The sequence below is a fragment of the Oncorhynchus nerka genome, linkage group LG6 (genome assembly GCF_034236695.1).
Source record: "Oncorhynchus nerka isolate Pitt River linkage group LG6, Oner_Uvic_2.0, whole genome shotgun sequence".
Taxonomy (NCBI): domain Eukaryota; kingdom Metazoa; phylum Chordata; class Actinopteri; order Salmoniformes; family Salmonidae; genus Oncorhynchus; species Oncorhynchus nerka.
Genome location: NC_088401.1, coordinates 20,111,725 through 20,132,272, shown reverse-complemented (window position 1 = coordinate 20,132,272; position 20,548 = coordinate 20,111,725). Strand labels below are relative to the sequence as shown.

Sequence of the window (20,548 nt, the reverse complement as noted above, 5' to 3'; positions counted from 1 at the left end):
AACAAACACATTTGGTGTATCATCATAGTGGTCTCTGACTTGTGTTCAGACTCGCTCAGGTGGAACAAACTTAAACTTCTGCCTTTTTTTCAATGCTGATTTGAATGTCATTCAGTAAATAGAGAAGTGCCAAACATTTTTTTTGCAAACATCCTTTTTAAAAGTAATCCTCGAAGTAATCATCTAGTTTTTCAAAAGTATCTGTAATCTGAATGCAGTATTTTGTTATGTAACGATTACAATTGCCAGTTTTTGTAATCCCTTGCTTGTAAATGATTACATCCGTTACTCCCCTCAACCTGCCAGGCCAGAGCAGCATCACAGAGTGAGATTCATCTTAGAGCAGACATTTTTTATTTTTTTATTTTATTTCACCTTTATTAAACCAGGTAGGCCAGTTGAGAACAAGTTCTCATTTACAACTGCGACCTGGCCAAGATAAAGCAAAGCAGTGCGACACAAACAACAACACAGAGTTACACATGGAATAAACAAACGTACAGTCAATAACACAATAGAAGGAAAATAAATCTATATATAGTGTGTGCAAATGGCGTGAGTTAAGGAAATAAATAGACCATAGTAGCGAGTAATTACAATTTAGCAAATTAAGACTGGAGTGATAGATGTGCAGATGATGATGTGCAAGTAGAAATAATGGTAAAAAGAGAAAAGTAAGTAAAGACAATATGGGGATGAGTTAGGTAGATTGGGTGGGCTATTTACAGATGGGCTGTGTACAGCTGCAGTGATTGGTAAGCTGCTCAGATAGCTGATGCTTAAAGTTAGTGAGGGAGGTATAAGTCTCCAACTTCAGTGATTTTTGCAATTCGTTCCAGTCATTTGCAGAAGAGAACTGTAAGGAAAGGCGGACAAATGAGGTGTTGGCTTTGGGGATGACCAGTGAAATATGCCTGCTGGAGCGCGTGCTACAGGTGGGTGTTGTTATCGTGACCAGTGAGCTGAGATAAGGCAGAGCTTTACCTAGCAAAGACTTATAGATGACCTGGAGCCAGTGGGTCTGGCGACTAATATGTAGCGAGGGCCAGCCAACGAGAGCATACAGGTCGCAGTGGTGGGTGGTATATGGGGCTTTGGTGACAAAACAGATGGCACTGTGATAGACTGCATCCAGTTTGCTGAGTAGGGTGTTGGAGGCTATTTTGTAAATTACATTGCCGAAGTCGAGGATTGGTAGGATAGTCAGTTTTACGAGGGTAAATTTGGCAGCGTGAGTGAAGGAGGCTTTGTTACGAAATAGGAAGCCGATTCTAGATTTAATTTTGGATTGGAAATGTTTAATATGAGTCTGGAAGGAGAGTTTACAGTCTAACCAGACACCTAGGTATTTGTAGTTGTCCACATATTCTAAGTCAAAACCGTCCAGAGTAGTGATGCTAGTCGAGCGGGTGGGTGCGGGCAGCGATCGGTCGAAAAGCATGCATTTAGTTTTACTAGTGTTTAAGAGCAGTTGGAGGCCACAGAAGGAGTGCTGTATGGCATTGAAGCTCGTTTTGAGGTTTGTTAACAGTATCCAAAGAAGGGCCAGATGTATACAGAATGGTGTCATCTGCATAGAGGTGGATCAGGGAATCACCCGCAGCAAGAGCGACATCGTTGATTTATACAGAGATAAGTCGGCCCGAGAATTGAACCCAGTGGTACCCCCATAGAGACTGCCAGAGGTCCGGACAACAGGCCCTCCGATTTGACACACCCAACTCTATCTGAGAAGTACTTGGTGAACCACATACAGATAGACAAGGACACAGTGTGTCACACACAATCATATCATATCATACTCATATCGGCAGTCAGGTTGAAGTTCACACGGACTCTCATTCTCACGCAGTACTTTGTACCATAGTGGATGGAAGTGTATTGATCATAGACACATCCAGGGTATTGTTCTAGACTGGTATCTTGGCTGCTTTAGACAGTAACAAAGCCTCAAACTTGAGATTTTCATGTACTCAATATTGGTAGAATATTTAGTCTGTGTTAAATAAGCATTTGATGAGACATCTTTCTCTTTAGACATTAATGAAGTAGTTTAAAGAAAATAACCTGCATAAAACCTTTCATTAGTGATTGAATGGGAGAGAGGATAGAAGAGTTTGGCACCCAGTGAGTGGAGATGCAGCCAAAGATTCAATAATCATTTTGTTAGCGAATTACTCAGTGCTTTCAACACACACACACACACACACACACACACACATGCTCAATTTATTCAGTGAAGATGTGATAGCTGATGCCAGTGACGACTGTTTATCTTGTCAACTTTGAAGTCAAAGGGTAATGCCTCTCTCAGAGAAAACGCGTTCGTTACTCATTCTGCCAGTTTACTGTTTCTCATCTTACATTTTTAAAGTTTATTGAACTCCTTTTTGAATGTACTTTGACTAAAGTTTTACTTGTCCTGTGTTCAAGGTGCCGCTCAGCATGATCAGGAAGCAGTAGAGGAGGGAGAGGAGCCTAACTATGAGGAGAAACCCCAGGAGATCGTCCAGAGCATCCTACAAGAGGTCGTCAATACTGTTGTTGGAGGTAAGAGTCACTCTCTGGATCTGAAATAAGATTTCTGTCTGCGGTCAGTTAACTCAGGGTTTCCCCCAACTCAGTCCTGAGCCCAGCAGTACACAGATGATTCAAATCATCAAAACATTTACATTACATTTACAAAACGTGATGATAAGTTTGTTATTTGAATCAGCTGTGTATTTCTAGGGCAAAAACCAAAACATGCACCCAGGGGTGGGGGAGTTTTTCTGATATTAATAATTTTCGAATGAAAATTTGTTGAAGTCAAGAGTTTAGACGTTACTATGTGTTAGCTTTTTTGTCCTACCTAGAGAGAGCGAGAGTTGTGTGTCTGTGCTATTTTGACCCCTGCATACTAAACCACTCCAAAGGGCAGTGCCTGAAACCTGCTCATATGTGTTCAGATGCCATGGAGTCCGCTGGTGAGACCGAGCTGCCCACAGAGGTCACGGAACCTGCTAAAGTCATCAATGAGGTCATCACCAAGGCAACAGCGATCACAGAGATGGTAGAAGACGAGGGGGACAGCGAGAACGTCCACGCCAATGGAATCCCCGGCACGCCCATCTCTGCCAGCTTCCCTCCGTCGCTGCCCGATGACAGGCTGTCTGTCTCCTCTAATGATACACAGGTGAGCGGGACTGACCTGACTGTCACCTTGGTTACACACTCCGCTCAACAGAGTAGTTTTGTGCTAGCCTGGGTGTTTGTCAGTTTGTCTGTTTTAGCAGAAGAATAAAACTGTTATTGCGTTTTTTTTTATTGCGTTTAAAGTGTTTATCAATTTGTAAAAAGGAAATTGGAAAGTCATTGGTAACATGAGGAATTAAAGTGAGTCCATGAGGGCAGGGGCTATTCAATCTCTGTGCTACTGCAGATCAAAGTGTCTGTCTGCCAGTCGGGGTTGATTCCAACATGATTAATAGATACTCTAACATCTCCTCTCTTTTCAGCTTCTCAGGTTATTATAAGTAAGTCTGAGCACTGGATGTAATTATCTATGATTACAGTCTTACATGATCAAGGTTGAACAGATCTGCTAATAAGAACTATTTTATTTCAAAGTCTTTGTGTCAAGTGGAAAATACATTTTTGATCACAAGTAATGATAATTTACTCTTGAGCCTTGATTAAAAGTTTTTGATGTTGATCATCTGTTTGTGTTTCTGCATTAGGAGTCGGGAGCGACCACAGGCCCAGTACCAGGTGCTAAGTTCTCCCACATTCTCCAGAAGGATGCCTTCCTAGTGTTTAGATCGCTCTGCAAGCTGTCCATGAAGCCTCTGTCAGATGGTCCCCCAGACCCAAAGTAAGATGAGTTCTTGTATCCGAACGCTTATGATGGTTTTGTTTAAGATAATTAAATAGAGGAACAGTAGCTATAGTGCCTTAGTAAGTAGCATATTACAGGTTTATTTCTGGAGTGTGTTCCTTAGTTGAGTCATGCCTCGTGGAGTGTAGCCTAGTTATTATTAGTGGGGAGTGTTGTGACGGTTTGTGTGTGTGTTTGTATGAAGCATCACTCAGCTGATTATTGGTTCTGGATCACTTCTTGTGCTCCTGCAGTTAAACAGCCTTCCTCTTCCTGTTTCCTCTCCCTCTTTTAAACATATATATATACAGTTGAAGTCGGAGGTTTACATACACTTAGGTTGGAGTCATTCAAAGTTGTTTTTAAACCACTCCACAAATTTCTTGTTAACAAACTATAGTTTTGGCAAGTCGGTTAGGACATCGACTTTGGCAATGACACAAGTAATTTTTCCAACAATTGTTTACAGACAGATTATTTAACTTATAATTCACTGCGTCACAATTCCATTGGGTCAAAAGTTTACATACACTAAGTTGACAGTGCTTTTAAACAGCTTGGAAAATTCCAGAAAATGATGTCATGGCTTTAGAAGCTTCTGATAGGCTAATTGACATAATTTGAGTCAATTGGAGGTACCTGTGGATGTATTTCAAGGCATTCCTTCAAAATCAAATCAAATCCAAATCAATCAAATCAACAACAAAAATTGTCACATACACCTGGTTAGCAGATGTTAATGTGAGTGTAGCGAAATGGTTGTGCTTCTAGTTCCGACATTGCAGTAATAACCAACGAGTAATATAACCTAACAATTTCACAACTACCTTATACACACAAGTGTAAAGGGATGAAGAATATGTACATAAAGATATATGAATGAGTGATGGTACAGAACGGCATAGGCAAGATGCAGTAGATGGTATCGAGTGCAGTATATACATATGAGATGAGTAATGTAGGTTATGTAAACATTTTATTAAGTGGCATTGTTTAAAGGGGCTAGTGATACATTTTTTACATCAATTTTTCCAATATTAAAGTTGCTGGAGTTGAGTCAGTATGTTGGCAGCAGCCACTCAATGTTAGTGGTGGCTGTTTAACAGTCTGATGGCCTTGAGATAGAAGCTGTTTTTCAGTCTCTCGTCCCCGCTTTGATGCACTTGTACTGACCTCGCCTTCTGGATGATAGCGGGTGAACAGGCAGTGGCTCGGGTGGTTGTTGTCCTTGATGATCTTTATGGCCCTCCTGTGACATCGGGTGGTGTAGGTGTCCCAGACGGCAGGTAGTTTGCCCCCGGTGATGCATTGGGCAGATCTCACTACCCTCTGGAGAGCCTTACGGTTGTGGGTGGAGCAGTTGCCGTACCAGGCCGTGATACAGCCTGACAGGATGCTCTCGATTGTGCATCTGTAAAAGTTTGTGAGTGTTTTTGGTGACAAGCCGAATTTCTTCAGCCTCCTGAGTTTGAAGAGGCTGCTGCGCCTTCTTCAACACGCTGTCTGTGTGGGTGGACCAATTCAGTTTGTCCGTGATGTGTACGCCGAGGAACTTAAATCTTACTACCCTCCCCACTACTGTCCCCTCAATGTGGAAAGGGGTTGCTCCCTCTGCTGTTTCCTGAAGTCCACAATCATCTCCTTTGTTTTTTGACATTGAGTGTGAGGTTATTTTCCTGACACCACACTCCGAAGGCCGTCTCGTCGTTGTTGGTAATCAAGCCTACCACTGTAGTGTCGTCTGCAAACTTGATGATTGAGTTGGAGGCGTGCATGGCCACGCAGCCGTGGGTGAACAGGGAGTACAGGAGAGGGCTCAGAACGCACCCTTGTGGGGTCCCAGTGTTGAGGATCAGCGGGGTGGAGATGTTGTTACCTACCCTCACCACCTGGGGGTGGCCCGTTAGGAAGTCCAGTATCCAGTTGCACAGGGCGGGGTCGAGACCCAGGGTCTCGAGCTTGATGACGAGTTTGGAGGGTACTATGGTGTTAAATGCTGAGCTGTAGTTGATGAACAGCATTCTCACATAGGTATACCTCTTGTCCAGATGGGTTAGGGCAGTGTGCAGTGTGGTTTTGATTGCGTCGTCTGTGGACCTATTGGGGCAGTAAACAAATTGGAGTGGGTCTAGGGTGTCAGGTAGGGTGGAGGTGATATGGTCCTTGACTAGTTTCTCAAAGCACTTCATGATGACGGAAGTGAGTGCTACGGGGCGGTAGTCATTTAGCTCAGTTACCTTAGCTTTCTTGGGAACAGGAACAATGGTGGCCCTCTTGAAGCATGTGGGAACAGCAGACTGGGATAAGGCTTGATTGAATATGTCCGTAAACACACCAGCCAGCTGGTCTACGCATGCTCTGAGGACGCGGTTGGGGATGCCGTCTGGGCCTGCAGCCTTGCGAGGGTTAACACGTCTAAATGTTTTACTCATGTTGGCTGCAGTGAAGGAGAGTCCGCAGGTTTTGGTAGCGGGCCGTGTCAGTGGCACTGTATTGTCCTCAAAGCGAGCAAAGAAGTTGTTTAGTCTGTCTGGGAGCAAGAATCCGTGATTGACTGTAGACCCTGCCACATACCTCTTGTGTCTGAGCCGTTGAATTGTGACTCTACTTTGTCTCTATACTGACGCTTAGCTTGTTTGATTGCCTTGCGGCGGGAATAGCTACACTGTTTTGTATTCGATTATGTTTCTGGTCACCTTGCCCTGGTTAAAAGCAGTGGTTTGTGCTTTCAGTTTCGCGCGAATGCTGCCATCAATCCACGGTTTCTGGTTTGGGAATGTTTTAATAGTTGCTCTGGGTACGACATCGCCGATGCACTTTCTAATGAACTCGCTCACCGAATCAGCGTATTCATCAATGTTGTTGTTTGACACAATGCAGAACATTTCCCAATCCACGTGATCGAAGCAATCTTGAAGCTTGGAATCAGATTGGTCGGACCAGCGTTGAACAGACCTGAGCGCGGGAGCTTCCTGTTTTAGTCTCTGTCGATAGGCAGGGAGCAACAAAATGGAGTCGTGGTCAGCTTTTCCGAAAGGAGGGCGGGGAAGGGCCTTATATGCTTCACGGTAGTTAGGGTAACAATGATCCAGGGTTTTACCAGCCCTGGTAGCACAATCGATATGATGATAGAGTTTAGGGAGTCTTGTTTTCAGATTAGCCTTGTTAAAATCCCCAGCTACAATGAATGCAGCCTCAGGATATGTGGTTTCCAGTTTACATAGATTCAAATAAAGTTTGTTCAGGGCCATCGATGTGTCTGCTTGGGGGGGAATATATGCGGCTGTGATTATAATCGAAGAGAATTCTCTTGGTAGATAATGCCTCTTTGCTTGACTTCATGGGAAAATCAAAAGAAATCAGCCAAGCCCTCAGAAAAACAATTGTGACCTCCACAAGTCTGGTTCATACTTGGGAGCAATTTCCAAATGCCTGAAGGAACCACGTTCATCTGTACAAACAATAGTACACAAGTATAAACACCATGGGACCACGCAGCCGGCATACTGCTCAGGAAGGAGACTTGTTCTGTCTCCTAGAGATGAACGTACTTTGGTGCGAAAAGTGCAAATCAATCCCAGAACAACAGCAAAGGACCTGGTGAAGATGAAGATATCGACATAACCTGAAAGGCTGCTCAGCAAGGAAGAAGCCACTGCTCCAAAACCGCCATAAAAAAGCCAGACTACAGTTTGCAACCTTACATTGGGACAAAGATCGTACTTTTCGGAGAAATGTCCTCTGGTCTGATGAAACAAAAATAGAACTGTTTGGCCATAATGACCATCGTTATGTTTGGAGGAAAAAGGGGGAGGCTTGCAAGCCGAAGAACACCATCCCAACCGTGAAGCACGTGTGTGGCACCATCATGTTGTGTGGGTGCCTTGCTGCAGGAGGGACTGGTGCACTTCACAAAATATATGGCACTTTTCGCACCAAAGTACGTTCATCTCTAGGAGACAGAACGCATCTCCTTCCTGAGCGGTATGACGGCTGCGTGGCCCCATGGTGTTTATACTTGCAGACCTTTGTTTGTACAGATGAACGTGGTATCTTCAGGCATTTGGAAATTGCTCCCAAGGATGAACCAGACTTGTTGAGGTCTACAAAAAAAAAATCAGAGGTCTTATTTGATTTCTTTTGATTGTCCCATGATGTCAAGCAAAGAGGCATTGAGTTTGAAGGAAGGCATTGAAATACATCTACAGGTACACCTCCAATTGACTCAAATGATGTCAATTAGCCTATCAGAAGCTTCTAATGCATTTTCTGGAATTTTCCAAGCTGTTTAAAGGCACAGTCAACTTCGTGTATTTAAACCTCTGACCCACTGGAATTGTGATACAGTGAATTATAAGTGATACAATCTGTATGTAAACAATTGTTGGAAAAATGACTTGTGTTATGCACAAAGTCGATGCCCTAACTGACTTGCCAAAACTATTGTTTGTTCACAAGAAATTTGTGGAGTGGTTGAAAAATGATTTTTAATGACTCCAACCTAAGTGTATGTAAACTTCCAACTTCAACTGTATGTATATGTGTGTGTGTAATCTGATTTTGCCTCCCTACAAGTGAGATCACATTTGGGTTTTCTACAGTATGTTTTGCAGAGCTTGTTGCAGGCGAAGAGGCATTTGATTTACTGAATCTGATAGCTGTGTTTACATAACAGCATTTCCTGAATCTGGTTTCTATATGGTAACTCAATTCTGACTGTTTCAGTCTCCCATCTCTATCATTCTTCCCATGAGCTTTGTGGACTAACACTCTGCTCTGTTCTGATGGTGTTGTCGGGATTCTGTCTCAGAGCACAAGAGAGACGTTCCATCCAGACAATGGTGGAATGGAACCCTGTTGATCACGGGCTGTTGTCAGACGGGACTGAGAGGAAGGCGGTGTCATCACAGGCAGGGCTGTGCTAAGTGTCTGTCAGACAGAAGGCCTTTTCATCCACAGAGATTTACTCCATGACTGGCCCAGGTGATAACCCTGATAAAGACAGCTTGCTGTCTTAACGTTGGTAAATTCATTATTGCATCGGAGCTACTAGTGTGCAGATTTAGCCTTTCTTTGAAAGATACCCGGATGACACACAGGAGGATGACACACAGGAGGATGACACACAGGAGACCTGCTTTATCTGGAGATCAGCTGTACATATCACAACAGATGCTTTGAACTCAGTCTTATTATGGATTAGAAAGACTAAATCAGTATTGAATCCTGCTGTTGTAATTAGTTAATAAATTATTCAAGTTTTGTGTATTTGTCTTGCTATTTTTGTTACCTTAAATTCACTTTAAGGAAGCAGACCAAAGGCGATGTCACACTGCACCTTAGCCCCCTCTTTAGCTCTGGGCTAAGTGATTGTTCACATATTCTAAAGTGGGCAAGCACCAAACTTATCCCAGGGCTAGATGGTCTTGCTAGCAGGGTTACCACTGACTTTTCAGGGCTAGCCTCAGAAACATGGTGCCAAAATAGCAATTGTGAAATGGGGTCCAGAACAATGCTTAGAATTTTTCTCTGTCCAATCACAAAAGCTGCACTTTCACAAAATGTGCATTTGCTTTTGATGCCTGTGATGAGTTCTGTATGGTATTTTAATAAGTACATTTATACTATTTCATCCTCCTATCTGAGGGCCAAAACCTGACAAGAAAACAAAGTACTTTCATCTGTGCAAGAACATTGGTTGCTATAAAGTGGAAGATGTGTTCCATAGATGGATGCTCTAGTGGAGTAGAACTCCTCTAGCGGGTCGTAGAACACACCTTCCACATCGTTCATTATTTTCCATAGGACGCATAGCCCCTCATTGATTATCCCTTAAATATACCACGGCTAAGGGCTGTTCTTATGCTAGACGCAACGCGGAGTGCCTGGATACAACCCTCAGCCATGGTATATTGGCCATATACCACACACCCCAGAGGCCTTGTTGCTATTATAAACTGGTTACCAGCATAATTAGACTAGTAAAAAAAAAATTGGGGTCATATCCATGGAATACGGTCTGATATACAACGGCTTTCAGCCAGTCAGCTTTCAGGGCTCGAACCACCCGGTTTATAATTGTATATAGCTATCCATGATAATAATATTGTTGCATGACTTTGCTTTGGATCAGAAAGGTTGATGTATCTTCAGTGCACAGCATTTGCTGTACAGGGCCGATATCACATGTCAAAAGTTTCTGTACTTTACTATTTATATTTTCTATTAAGATATCTTTACTTTTACTCAAGTATGACAGTTGAGTACTTTTTCCACCACTGGTAGCATGTGTGTTTGTCCGTAAGCCCAAGGCTTTGGAATACAAGTGTGAAACCTCAGCCCAGGGCTAAAGCTTAGCCCACGGTTAACGCATGCTTGCGTGAATGCAGGATCATCTAGCCCGGGCCAGTCTTAGCCCGGGGCCAGTCTTAGCCCGGGGCCAGTCTTAGCCTGGGGCCAGTCTTAGCCCGGGGCCAGTCTTTGCCCGGGGCCAGTCTTGCCCGGGGCCAGTCTTTGCCCGGGGCCAGTCTTTGCCCAGGGCTAAGAACAATGCAGTGGGATAAGGCCTAAAGTGAGTCAACAGTGAAATGGTTTCATACCCCAAGGCTGCATGGCATGCTCAGTTCAATCCACTGACTATGAACAACACACACACACACACACACACAAACAAATGAATTATGGTTAGCATATAAAGACACTTTAAACATTCAAAACCCTAGGTCATCGGTCTTGTTGTTCATGGCTCAGTTATTAGATGTTTTGTTCAAATTGTTGATTTGTTATTGTACTGAAAATTTGCATTTTGGTTGCACACGCTTCCCCTTTCCAGGCCAAGCTGAAATGATAAAGTTGTGTCAGGTTTCCTCTGCGCTCCATGCGCCTGGGGAGAATCAGGCCATATTTCTGTGAGTCAGAGAAGCAGTTCCATATTTCTGTATGCTACCTTTAATATCAGTCTGTCTGTGGAGGAGGGCTAGAGAACATTACAGAGAAGAAGCCAGTCAGAGCAAATAAGATGACAAAAACATCTGTTGGGTTCCTACTTCTCCATCATATAGCTGTTCAGAAATATGGGTCGGACTAGATTGAGACAGTATGGACAATATGCTATAATGATCTATTATGCAGATGCCCTAACTACAGTGTAACAGATAGTTTCTGTATGAATTGTGTTGATCTATTTTTGGAAGTATTATTGGCTGATGGCAGCCCATTCTTGCATAATCCATGCTTGGAGTTTGTCAGAATTTGTGGGTTTTTGTTTGTCCACCCGCCTCTTGAACACAAGTTCTCAATGGGATTAAGGTCTGGGGAGTTTCCTGGCCATGGACCCAAAATATTGATGTTTTGTTCCCCGAGCCACTTAGTTATCACTTTTGCCTTATGGCAAGATGCTTCATCATGCTGTAAAAGGCATTGTTTGTCACCAAACTGTTCCCGGATGGTTGGGAGAAGTCGCTCTCGGCGGATGTGTTGGTACTATTCTTTATTCATGGCTGTGTTCTTAGGCAGAATTGTGAGTGATCCCACTCCCTTGGCTGAGAAGCAACCCCACACATGAATGGTCTCAGGATGCTCTACTGTTGGCATGACACAGGACTGATGATAGCGCTCACCTTGTCTTCTCCGGACAAGCTTTTTCCGGATACCCCAAACAATCGGAAAGGGAATTCATCAGAGAAAATTACTTTACCCCAGTCCTCAGCAGTCCAATCCCTGTACCTTTTGAAGAATATCAGTCTGTCCCTGATGTTTTTCCTGAAGAGAAGTGGCTTCTTTGCTGCGCTTCTTGACACCAGGCCATCCTCCAAAAGTCTTCGCCTCACTGTGCTTGCAAATGCACTCACACCTGCCTGCTGCCATTCCTGAGCAAGCTCTGTACTGGTGGTGCCCCGATCCCGCAGCTGAATCAACTTTAGGAAGCGGTCCTGGCACTTACTGGACTTTTTTGGGCGCCCTGAAGCCTCCTTCACAACAATTGAACCACTCTCCTTGAAGTTCTTGATGATCCGATAAATGGTTGATTTAGGTTAAATCTTACTGGCAGCAATATCTTTGCATGTGAAGCCCTTTTTGTTCAAAGCGATGATGACGGCATGTGTTTCCTTGCAGGTAACCATGGTTGACAGAGGAAGAACAATGATTCCAAGCACCACCCTCCTTTTTGAAGCTTTCAGTCTGTTATTCGAACTCAATCAGCATGACAGAGTGATCTCCAGCCTTGTCCTCATCAACACTCACACCTGTGTTAACGAGAGAATCACTGACATGTCAGCTGGTCCTTTTGTGGCAGGCAGGGCTGAAATGCAGTGGAAATGTTTTTGGGGGGATTCAGTTCATTTGCATGGCAAAGACGGACTTTGCAATTAATTGCAATTAATCTGATCACTCTTCATAACATTCTGGAATATATGCAAATTGTCATCATACAAACTGAGGCAGCAGACTTTGTGAAAATTAATATTTGTGTCATTCTCAACTTTTGGCCACGACTGTACTCAGACATAAAAATGGTATCCATGAGTTATTCTGGCTAAGTAGAAAAAAGTGCTTAATTGCCTAAATCTCACACTATCCCTTTAAAAGTGTGTCTCTCCAAAAAATAATAAAAGACCAGCAAAGATTTATGAATATCGGGGAAACACTGAAATCCAACTCCTGTTGCACTTGAATGTTATAAGTTTGACTCAACGCCCCTGTCTCTTTCCTCCCAGGTCCCATGAGCTGCGCTCCAAGGTGCTGTCCCTCCAGCTGCTCCTGTCCATACTGCAGAATGCTGGGCCCATCTTCAAGACCAACGAGATGTTCATCAACGCCATCAAGCAGTACCTGTGTGTGGCACTGTCTAAGAATGGTGTCTCCTCTGTCCCTGAAGTCTTTGAGCTCTCGCTCTCCATCTTCCTCACTCTCCTCTCCCACTTCAAGACCCACCTCAAGATGCAGATCGAGGTACCTGACTTTTGGTTGTTCCTCTGTCGCAAAAGGGTTAGCTGCTGATTTAGTTTTTTGTTCCAGAAAGTGTCTCTGCAAACCAAGCTACCTGACAAGCTATTATCTTCAAATAGGATTTCCCTTCCTGTCTCAGTCACATAAACCCTTTATTCCTTCATATTCCTCCACACTTGCTCTCCATCTAGTCCCCCTCACCTTCTGTTGTCCTACTTGAAAACCTATAAATATGCAGGTCAAGACACTGTTCTGTTCCTGAATAGCTGTCTCATCCCCCTATTTTCCCATCTCTCCTGTTCCCGCTTCCAATGTTGTAAATCTGTCATACCTCTCAAATATTGACCTACTGACATTTCTCAATACAGCAGGCTCCTGACAAAGGTAATTCATGGGAGATGAAGTTTATTACATGGCACAGTAATGTAGTTCTGCCTCAGTGTGTTTCAGTATTACCTGTTAGCTGTTGCTTCTGATTAATAGTCCACTTCCACAGTGGTCTGGCTGTAATATTTCCTCATCCTGAAGTTGATGACTTAATCTGCTTGCCACTGTTTGTGGCCAACAGTCATTTCTGGAGACGGATGTTGTTCATTGAGATGTTATGATTTCATAGTTGAGCTTTCGGTTTGCAGTGAGATGTATGTGTTTATGGATTTGTTACAGTGGATAGTTCTGTTAATGAAGATACAAAATGCTTTTTTCATCTTGACCTCTTCTTGCTACCCTTATTTGTTTTCCTCAGCTTTAACTGTCATGGTTTGTTTCACTGTGCAGGTGTTCTTCAAGGAGATTTTCCTGTATATTCTGGAGACGTCAACAAGCTCCTACGACCATAAATGGATGGTTATACAGACCCTAACCAGAATATGTGCAGGTCAGTGTGTGGTGTGAATTTGAAATGCTATCTGTGGCACAGCGCATCAATCCCTATTACAAGTCAAGTACCAACTGTCCCTCATCTCTCTCCTCCCTCAGATGCCCAGGGTGTGGTGGATATCTATGTGAATTATGATTGTGACTTGAATGCTGCTAATATCTTTGAGAGGCTGGTGAATGACCTGTCGAAGATTGCACAGGGCCGGGCAGGCCACGAGCTCGGCACAACACCACTCCAGGTAAGACTGACCAATGGCCACTGTCTTTCTCTGTATTGGGTAAATGTACAGTATATTGCTTTACAGTTGTCATAACGTTGTGGTAATATTTCTCTATTCCCGCCAGGAATTGACCCTGAGGAAGAAAGGCCTGGAGTGTCTGGTGTCCATCTTGAAGTGTATGGTGGAGTGGAGTAAGGACCAGTATGTCAACCCCAACTCCCAGACCAGCCTTGGTAAGATACTGACCAAACTACAGTGACTTTAGTTACACCGAGGCTGATGGGGACTGATGTGCCACTAGGTGTTTGATTTAGGTCCTGAGGAAAACTGTTTAGCAATTCTTCAAGTGCACCGTTGTGCCTGCTCCTTTGTGGTTACCAGAAAGAGGAAAGGGTTTGGATGAGTCCAGTACCCCAGTACCTGGAGTATAGTTGAGATATCTACATCGCTCTGGCATCGTATGCTCCACATCAGAAATGGTGACGCGCTTGTCTGTTTGTTTAATATATGTATAGTGGAATCTTTCAGACTATGGGCAAAAGGGCCAAGCTTTGCCAGGGCTTTATTCTCAGTCAAACCAGCCTCAGGTTAACTGGGGTTTGAGGGAAGAGTGGTATTCATCAGTACAGCTGTAGCATAGTCCCTGAGATTAGCGATTAGCATTCATCAGTAGCCTACAGCTTATACAGACCCTGAAAGGAAAAGCTAATTCAATAATGTACCCAGGCGAATAGACCAGAGCAGGGGAGGCTAACTCGATACCCTGAGCCTGCTGATGATGAAAAGCCCTGGTGCGACAGACGGAGCCCCTGTCAGTGCTCCTGGACTAGACCCCTTTCTTCAGAGTGAGGTGAGGGGAATCATTCCTGTTAAAGGAGAATAGAGGGCGCTAACCAAGGGGGAAAGGAGGGCTTTAACGGAAGCAAGGAAAGAGGGATTTAACGAAGGCAGGAAAGTTGAGGCTCTGAGAGCGTTGCCAGATATCTCCACATATCCCCTCAGAGAGGATACACAGTGCTAGCCTCAGGCTACCTTCTGGCACTCAGAGAGCTAACTCTACCAAGGCACGGAAGGCAGCTGAATTCACAAACAACCACTGCTAGAGGGGACGTCACCATGCCAAAGTACAGCTAGTGCCAACTCATTTAGTGACAATGCTGAAGACAAGTAGACAAATTTGAGTCTAAAAATTATGACGTATTGGCTTCTAAAAACGTATTGTTAGGTTACTTCAAACAAAATGTGTTTTTCTGAGTCCGTGAAAGTGTATCCTCATTATGCTATTTTCCATGTAGATAGCTCAGCTAATGCATATCATTTGTTGTTCTAAAAATATGTTTTACATCCTTACATAGATAATACTGCTCTACTCTCTACTTTCTCTTAATTCTGGTCTATCTCTTTGTTCTCTGGTTGTACTGATCTGACATCACAGGAAGAGCAGGTAACGGTACAAAGTTGTGGAGTGTTTGATAGACTGGTTGCTGTAGCAACAGTAGGAGTCATTGGGCCTAGATTAGAGGGTGGAGGGGGCTACGCTGACTGTGTGTAGTACTGTGGGTGTTAGACACCTTGTCTTCCTTTCATTTGCAGTCTTCTGTTATTTGCCTTAGAACACTGTAGATTCTGGATAGATTTGGAGCACAGCTCTATGTACATTTGAAATAGCTACATCTGACTAGAATAAGTTGTTATTCTAACCATTTTTCCCACACGTGTTTCTATGAGAGCTTTGCTACCCTACCTACCCTGGCTGTGCCACCCTCCTCCCCCCACCCTGACTGTGCCACCCTCCTCCCCCTACCCTGGCTGTGCCACCCTCCTCCCCCACCCTGTGTCTGCTCTCTGAAGCTGTTGATTAAATGAAGCACACTGCCAGCTCACATTACCCTGATGGTGTCCTGAATGTTTTAGAGTTTCCGATGGGTAATAAGATCCCTTACAATGTCTGTTACAGCCAGGTATGCAACCACCATGGACCTGATTCACCCACACAACAGTAGCATCAGACCTGTTAGGCTGCTCTGCTCTGTCCTGTCCCCTCAGACCGTACACAACACCCTGCACTACCTCCATGTTACAGTTACTGCACACTGCTTCAACTGCTGCCTGATTTATTAAATAACAAACCTTTTTAATGTGTGTGTATGATACGGTCAGGCTCTCCACGGCAGACAATATACCACCAGACAAGACCTCAGGTTCATCACGTTATCTTTCTCTCAGCAGTGCAGAGTCCCTCCCACTATTAGTGAAGTCCCCAGAGACCCAGATCTATAAACTATAGGCTGAACCCCCATAATGACTAAAAAAGGAAATTGAATATACAGTATGTTAGAAAACTTTTAGTGTTGCCTGACTGACTGTGCTTGATTGCTGATTGCGTTGGGATCCTAACACCAACTACAGTGTTTGCTAATCTCTTTCAGACCATTGATTGTTCAATGTTCTTTTCCCTCCTTCCCCAGGTCAGGAGAAGCCCTCGGAGCAAGAGACCAATGAGACGAAGGCCCCGGAGACCATCAACCAATACGGAAGCATCAACTCGCTGGACTCCACAGCCTCGTCTGGCATCGGGAGCTACAGTACACAGATGTCAGGGACAGACAACCCCGAGCAGTTTGAGGTTCTCAAACAACAGAAGGAGATCATCGAGCAGGGCATTGACCTGTAAGCCAGACTAGTGCTGCTATACTGTATACCTGAATATATATTCACCTTGTGCTGTATAGACAGCTGAATATATTCACCTTGTACTGTATAGACAGCTGAATATATTCACCTTGTACTGTATAGACAGCTGAATATATTCACCTTGTACTGTATAGACAGCTGAATATATTCACCTTGTACTGTATAGACAGCTGAATATATTCACCTTGTACTGTATAGACAGCTGAATATATTCACCTTGTACTGTATAGACAGCTGAATATATTCACCTTGTACTGTATAGACAGCTGAATATATTCACCTTGTACTGTATAGACAGCTGAATATATTCACCTTGTACTGTATGGACAGCTGAATATATTCACCTTGTAACTGTATACCTGATTATATTCACCTTGTACTGTATAGACAGCTGAATATATTCACCTTGTACTGAATATATTCACCTTGTACTGTATACCTGAATATATTCACCTTGTACTGTATACCTGAATATATTCACCTTGTACTGTATACCTGAATATATTCACCTTGTACTGTATACCTGAATATATTCACCTTGTACTGAATACCTGAATATATTCACCTTGTACTGAATACCTGAATATATTCACCTTGTACTGAATACCTGTATACCTGAATATATTCACCTTGTACTGAATACCTGAATATATTCACCTTGTACTGAATACCTGAATATATTCACCTTGTACTGAATACCTGAATATATTCACCTTGTACTGTATACCTGAATATATTCACCTTGTACTTTATAGACAGCTGAATATATTCACCTTGTACTGAATATATTCACATTGTACTGTATACCTGAATATATTCACCTTATACTGTATACCTGAAAATATTCACCCTGTACTGTATAGACAGCTGAATATATTCACCTTGTACTGTATACCTGAATATATTCACCTTGTACTGAATACCTGAATATATTCACCTTGTACTGTATAGACAGCTGAATATTTTCACCTTATACTGTATAGACAGCTGAATATATTCACCTTGTACTGTATAGACAGATGAATATATTCACCTTGTACTGTATAGACAGATGAATATATTCACCTTATCCTGTATAGACAGATGAATATATTCACCTTATCCTGTATAGACAGCTGAATATATTCACCTTGTACTGTATAGACAGATGAATATATTCACCTTGTACTGTATGAACAGCTGAATATATATTCACCTTGTAACTGTATACCTGAATATATTCACCTTGTACTGTATAGACAGCTGAATATATTCACCTTATCCTGTATAGACAGCTGAATATATTCACCTTGTACTGTATGAACAGCTGAATATATATTCACCTTGTAACTGTATACCTGAATATATTCACCTTGTACTGTATAGACAGCTGAATATATTCACCTTATCATGTATAGACAGCTGAATATATTCACCTTGTAACTATATACCTGAATATATTCACCTTGTACTGTATAGACAGCTGAATATATTCACCTTGTAACTGTATACCTGAATATTTTCACCTTATCCTGTATAGACAGCTGAATATATTCACCTTGTACTGTATAGACAGCTGAATATATTCACCTTGTACTGTATAGACAGCTGAATATATTCACCTTATTCTGTATAGACAGCTGAATATATTCACCTTGTACTGTATAGACAGCTGAATATATTCACCTTGTAACTGTATACCTGAATATTTTCACCTTATCCTGTATAGACAGCTGAATATATTCACCTTATCCTGTATAGACAGCTGAATATATTCACCTTGTACTGTATAGACAGCTGAATATATTCACCTTGTACTGTATAGACAGCTGAATATATTCACCTTATCCTGTATAGACAGCTGAATATATTCACCTTGTACTGTATAGACAGCTGAATATATTCATCTTATCCTGTATAGACAGCTGAATATATTCACCTTATCCTGTATAGACAGCTGAATATATTCACCTTATCCTGTATAGACAGCTGAATATATTCACCGTATCCTGTATAGACAGCTGAATATATTCACCTTATCCTGTATAGACAGCTGAATATATTCACCTTATCCTGTATAGACAGCTGAATATATTCACCTTGTACTGTATAGACAGATGAATATATTCACCTTGTACTGTATGAACAGCTGAATATATATTCACCTTGTAACTGTATACCTGAATATATTCACCTTGTACTGTATAGACAGCTGAATATATTCACCTTGTAACTATATACCTGAATATATTCACCTTGTCCTGTATAGACAGCTGAATATATTCACCTTGTACTGTATAGACAGCTGAATATATTCACCTTATCCTGTATAGACAGCTGAATATATTCACCTTGTACTGTATAGACAGCTGAATATATTCACCTTATCCTGTATAGACAGCTGAATATATTCACCTTGTACTGTATAGACAGCTGAATATATTCACCTTGTAACTGTATACCTGAATATATTCACCCTATCCTGTATAGACAGCTGAATATATTCACCCTATCCTGTATAGACAGCTGAATATATTCACCTTGTACTGTATAGACAGCTGAATATATTCACCTTGTACTGTATAGACAGCTGAATATATTCACATTGTACTGTATAGACAGCTGAATATATTCACATTGTACTGTATAGACAGCTGAATATATTCACCTTATCCTGTATAGACAGCTGAATATATTCACATTGTACTGTATAGAAAGCTGAATATATTCACCTTGTACTGTATAGACAGCTGAATATATTCACCTTATCCTGTATAGACAGCTGAATATATTCACATTGTACTGTATATACAGCTGAATATATTCACCTTGTACTGTATACCTGAATATATTCACATTGTACTGTATAGACAGCTGAATATATTCACATTGTACTGTATAGACAGCTGAATATTTTCACCTTGTCCTGTATACCTGAATATATTCACCTTATCCTGTATAGACAGCTGAATATATTCACCTTGTACTGTATAGACAGCTGAATATATTCATCCTTAGACAGCTGAATATATTCACCTTGTACTGTATAGACAGCTGAATATATTCACCTTGTAACTGTATACCTGAATATATTCACTTTGTACTGTATAGACAGCTGAATATATTCACCTTGTACTGTATAGACAGCTGAATATATTCACCTTGTACTGTATAGACAGCTGAATATATTCACCTTGTACTGTATACCTGAATATATTCACCTTATCCTGTATAGACAGCTGAATATATTCACCTTATCCTGTATAGACAGCTGAATATATTCACCTTATCCTGTATAGACAGCTGAATATATTCACCTTATCCTGTATAGACAGCTGAATATATTCACCTTATCCTGTATAGACAGCTGAATATATTCACCTTATCCTGTATAGACAGCTGAATATATTCACCTTGTACTGTATAGACAGCTGAATATATTCACCTTGTACTGTATAGACAGCTGAATATATTCACCTTGTACTGTATAGACAGCTGAATATATTCACCTTGTACTGTATAGACAGCTGAATATATTCACCTTGTACTGTATAGACAGCTGAATATATTCACCTTGTACTGTATACCTGAATATATTCACCTTGTACTGTATAGACAGCTGAATATATTCACCTTGTACTGTATAGACAGCTGAATATATTATATATAGACAGCTGAATATATTCACCTTGTACTGTATAGACAGCTGAATATATTCACCTTATCCTGTATAGACAGCTGAATATATTCACATTGTACTGTATAGAAAGCTGAATATATTCACATTGTACTGTATAGACAGCTGAATATATTCACCTTATCCTGTATAGACAGCTGAATATATTCACATTGTACTGTATATACAGCTGAATATATTCACCTTGTACTGTATACCTGAATATATTCACATTGTACTGTATAGACAGCTGAATATATTCACATTGTACTGTATAGACAGCTGAATATTTTC

The 20,548-nt window shown here is 41.9% G+C and overlaps 1 protein-coding gene across 4 annotated transcripts in view; it reads left to right on the top strand.

Annotated features, from left to right (window-relative positions):
• Window positions 1-20,548, top strand: part of LOC115130145 (brefeldin A-inhibited guanine nucleotide-exchange protein 1-like) — a 100,879-nt gene that overhangs the window by 49,097 nt on the left and 31,234 nt on the right. For 3 of the 4 annotated variants that reach the window (XM_029660951.2, XM_029660949.2, XM_029660948.2), the window contains 8 exons: window positions 2,434-2,550; window positions 2,916-3,175; window positions 3,720-3,853; window positions 12,574-12,808; window positions 13,583-13,682; window positions 13,784-13,923; window positions 14,030-14,138; window positions 16,374-16,575. In XM_029660951.2, coding sequence (XP_029516811.1) covers window positions 2,434-2,550; window positions 2,916-3,175; window positions 3,720-3,853; window positions 12,574-12,808; window positions 13,583-13,682; window positions 13,784-13,923; window positions 14,030-14,138; window positions 16,374-16,575 — 1,297 coding nt within the window. The remainder of the gene's footprint in view (window positions 1-2,433; window positions 2,551-2,915; window positions 3,176-3,719; window positions 3,854-12,573; window positions 12,809-13,582; window positions 13,683-13,783; window positions 13,924-14,029; window positions 14,139-16,373; window positions 16,576-20,548) is intronic. The other variant, XM_029660950.2, reaches the window with a different exon arrangement.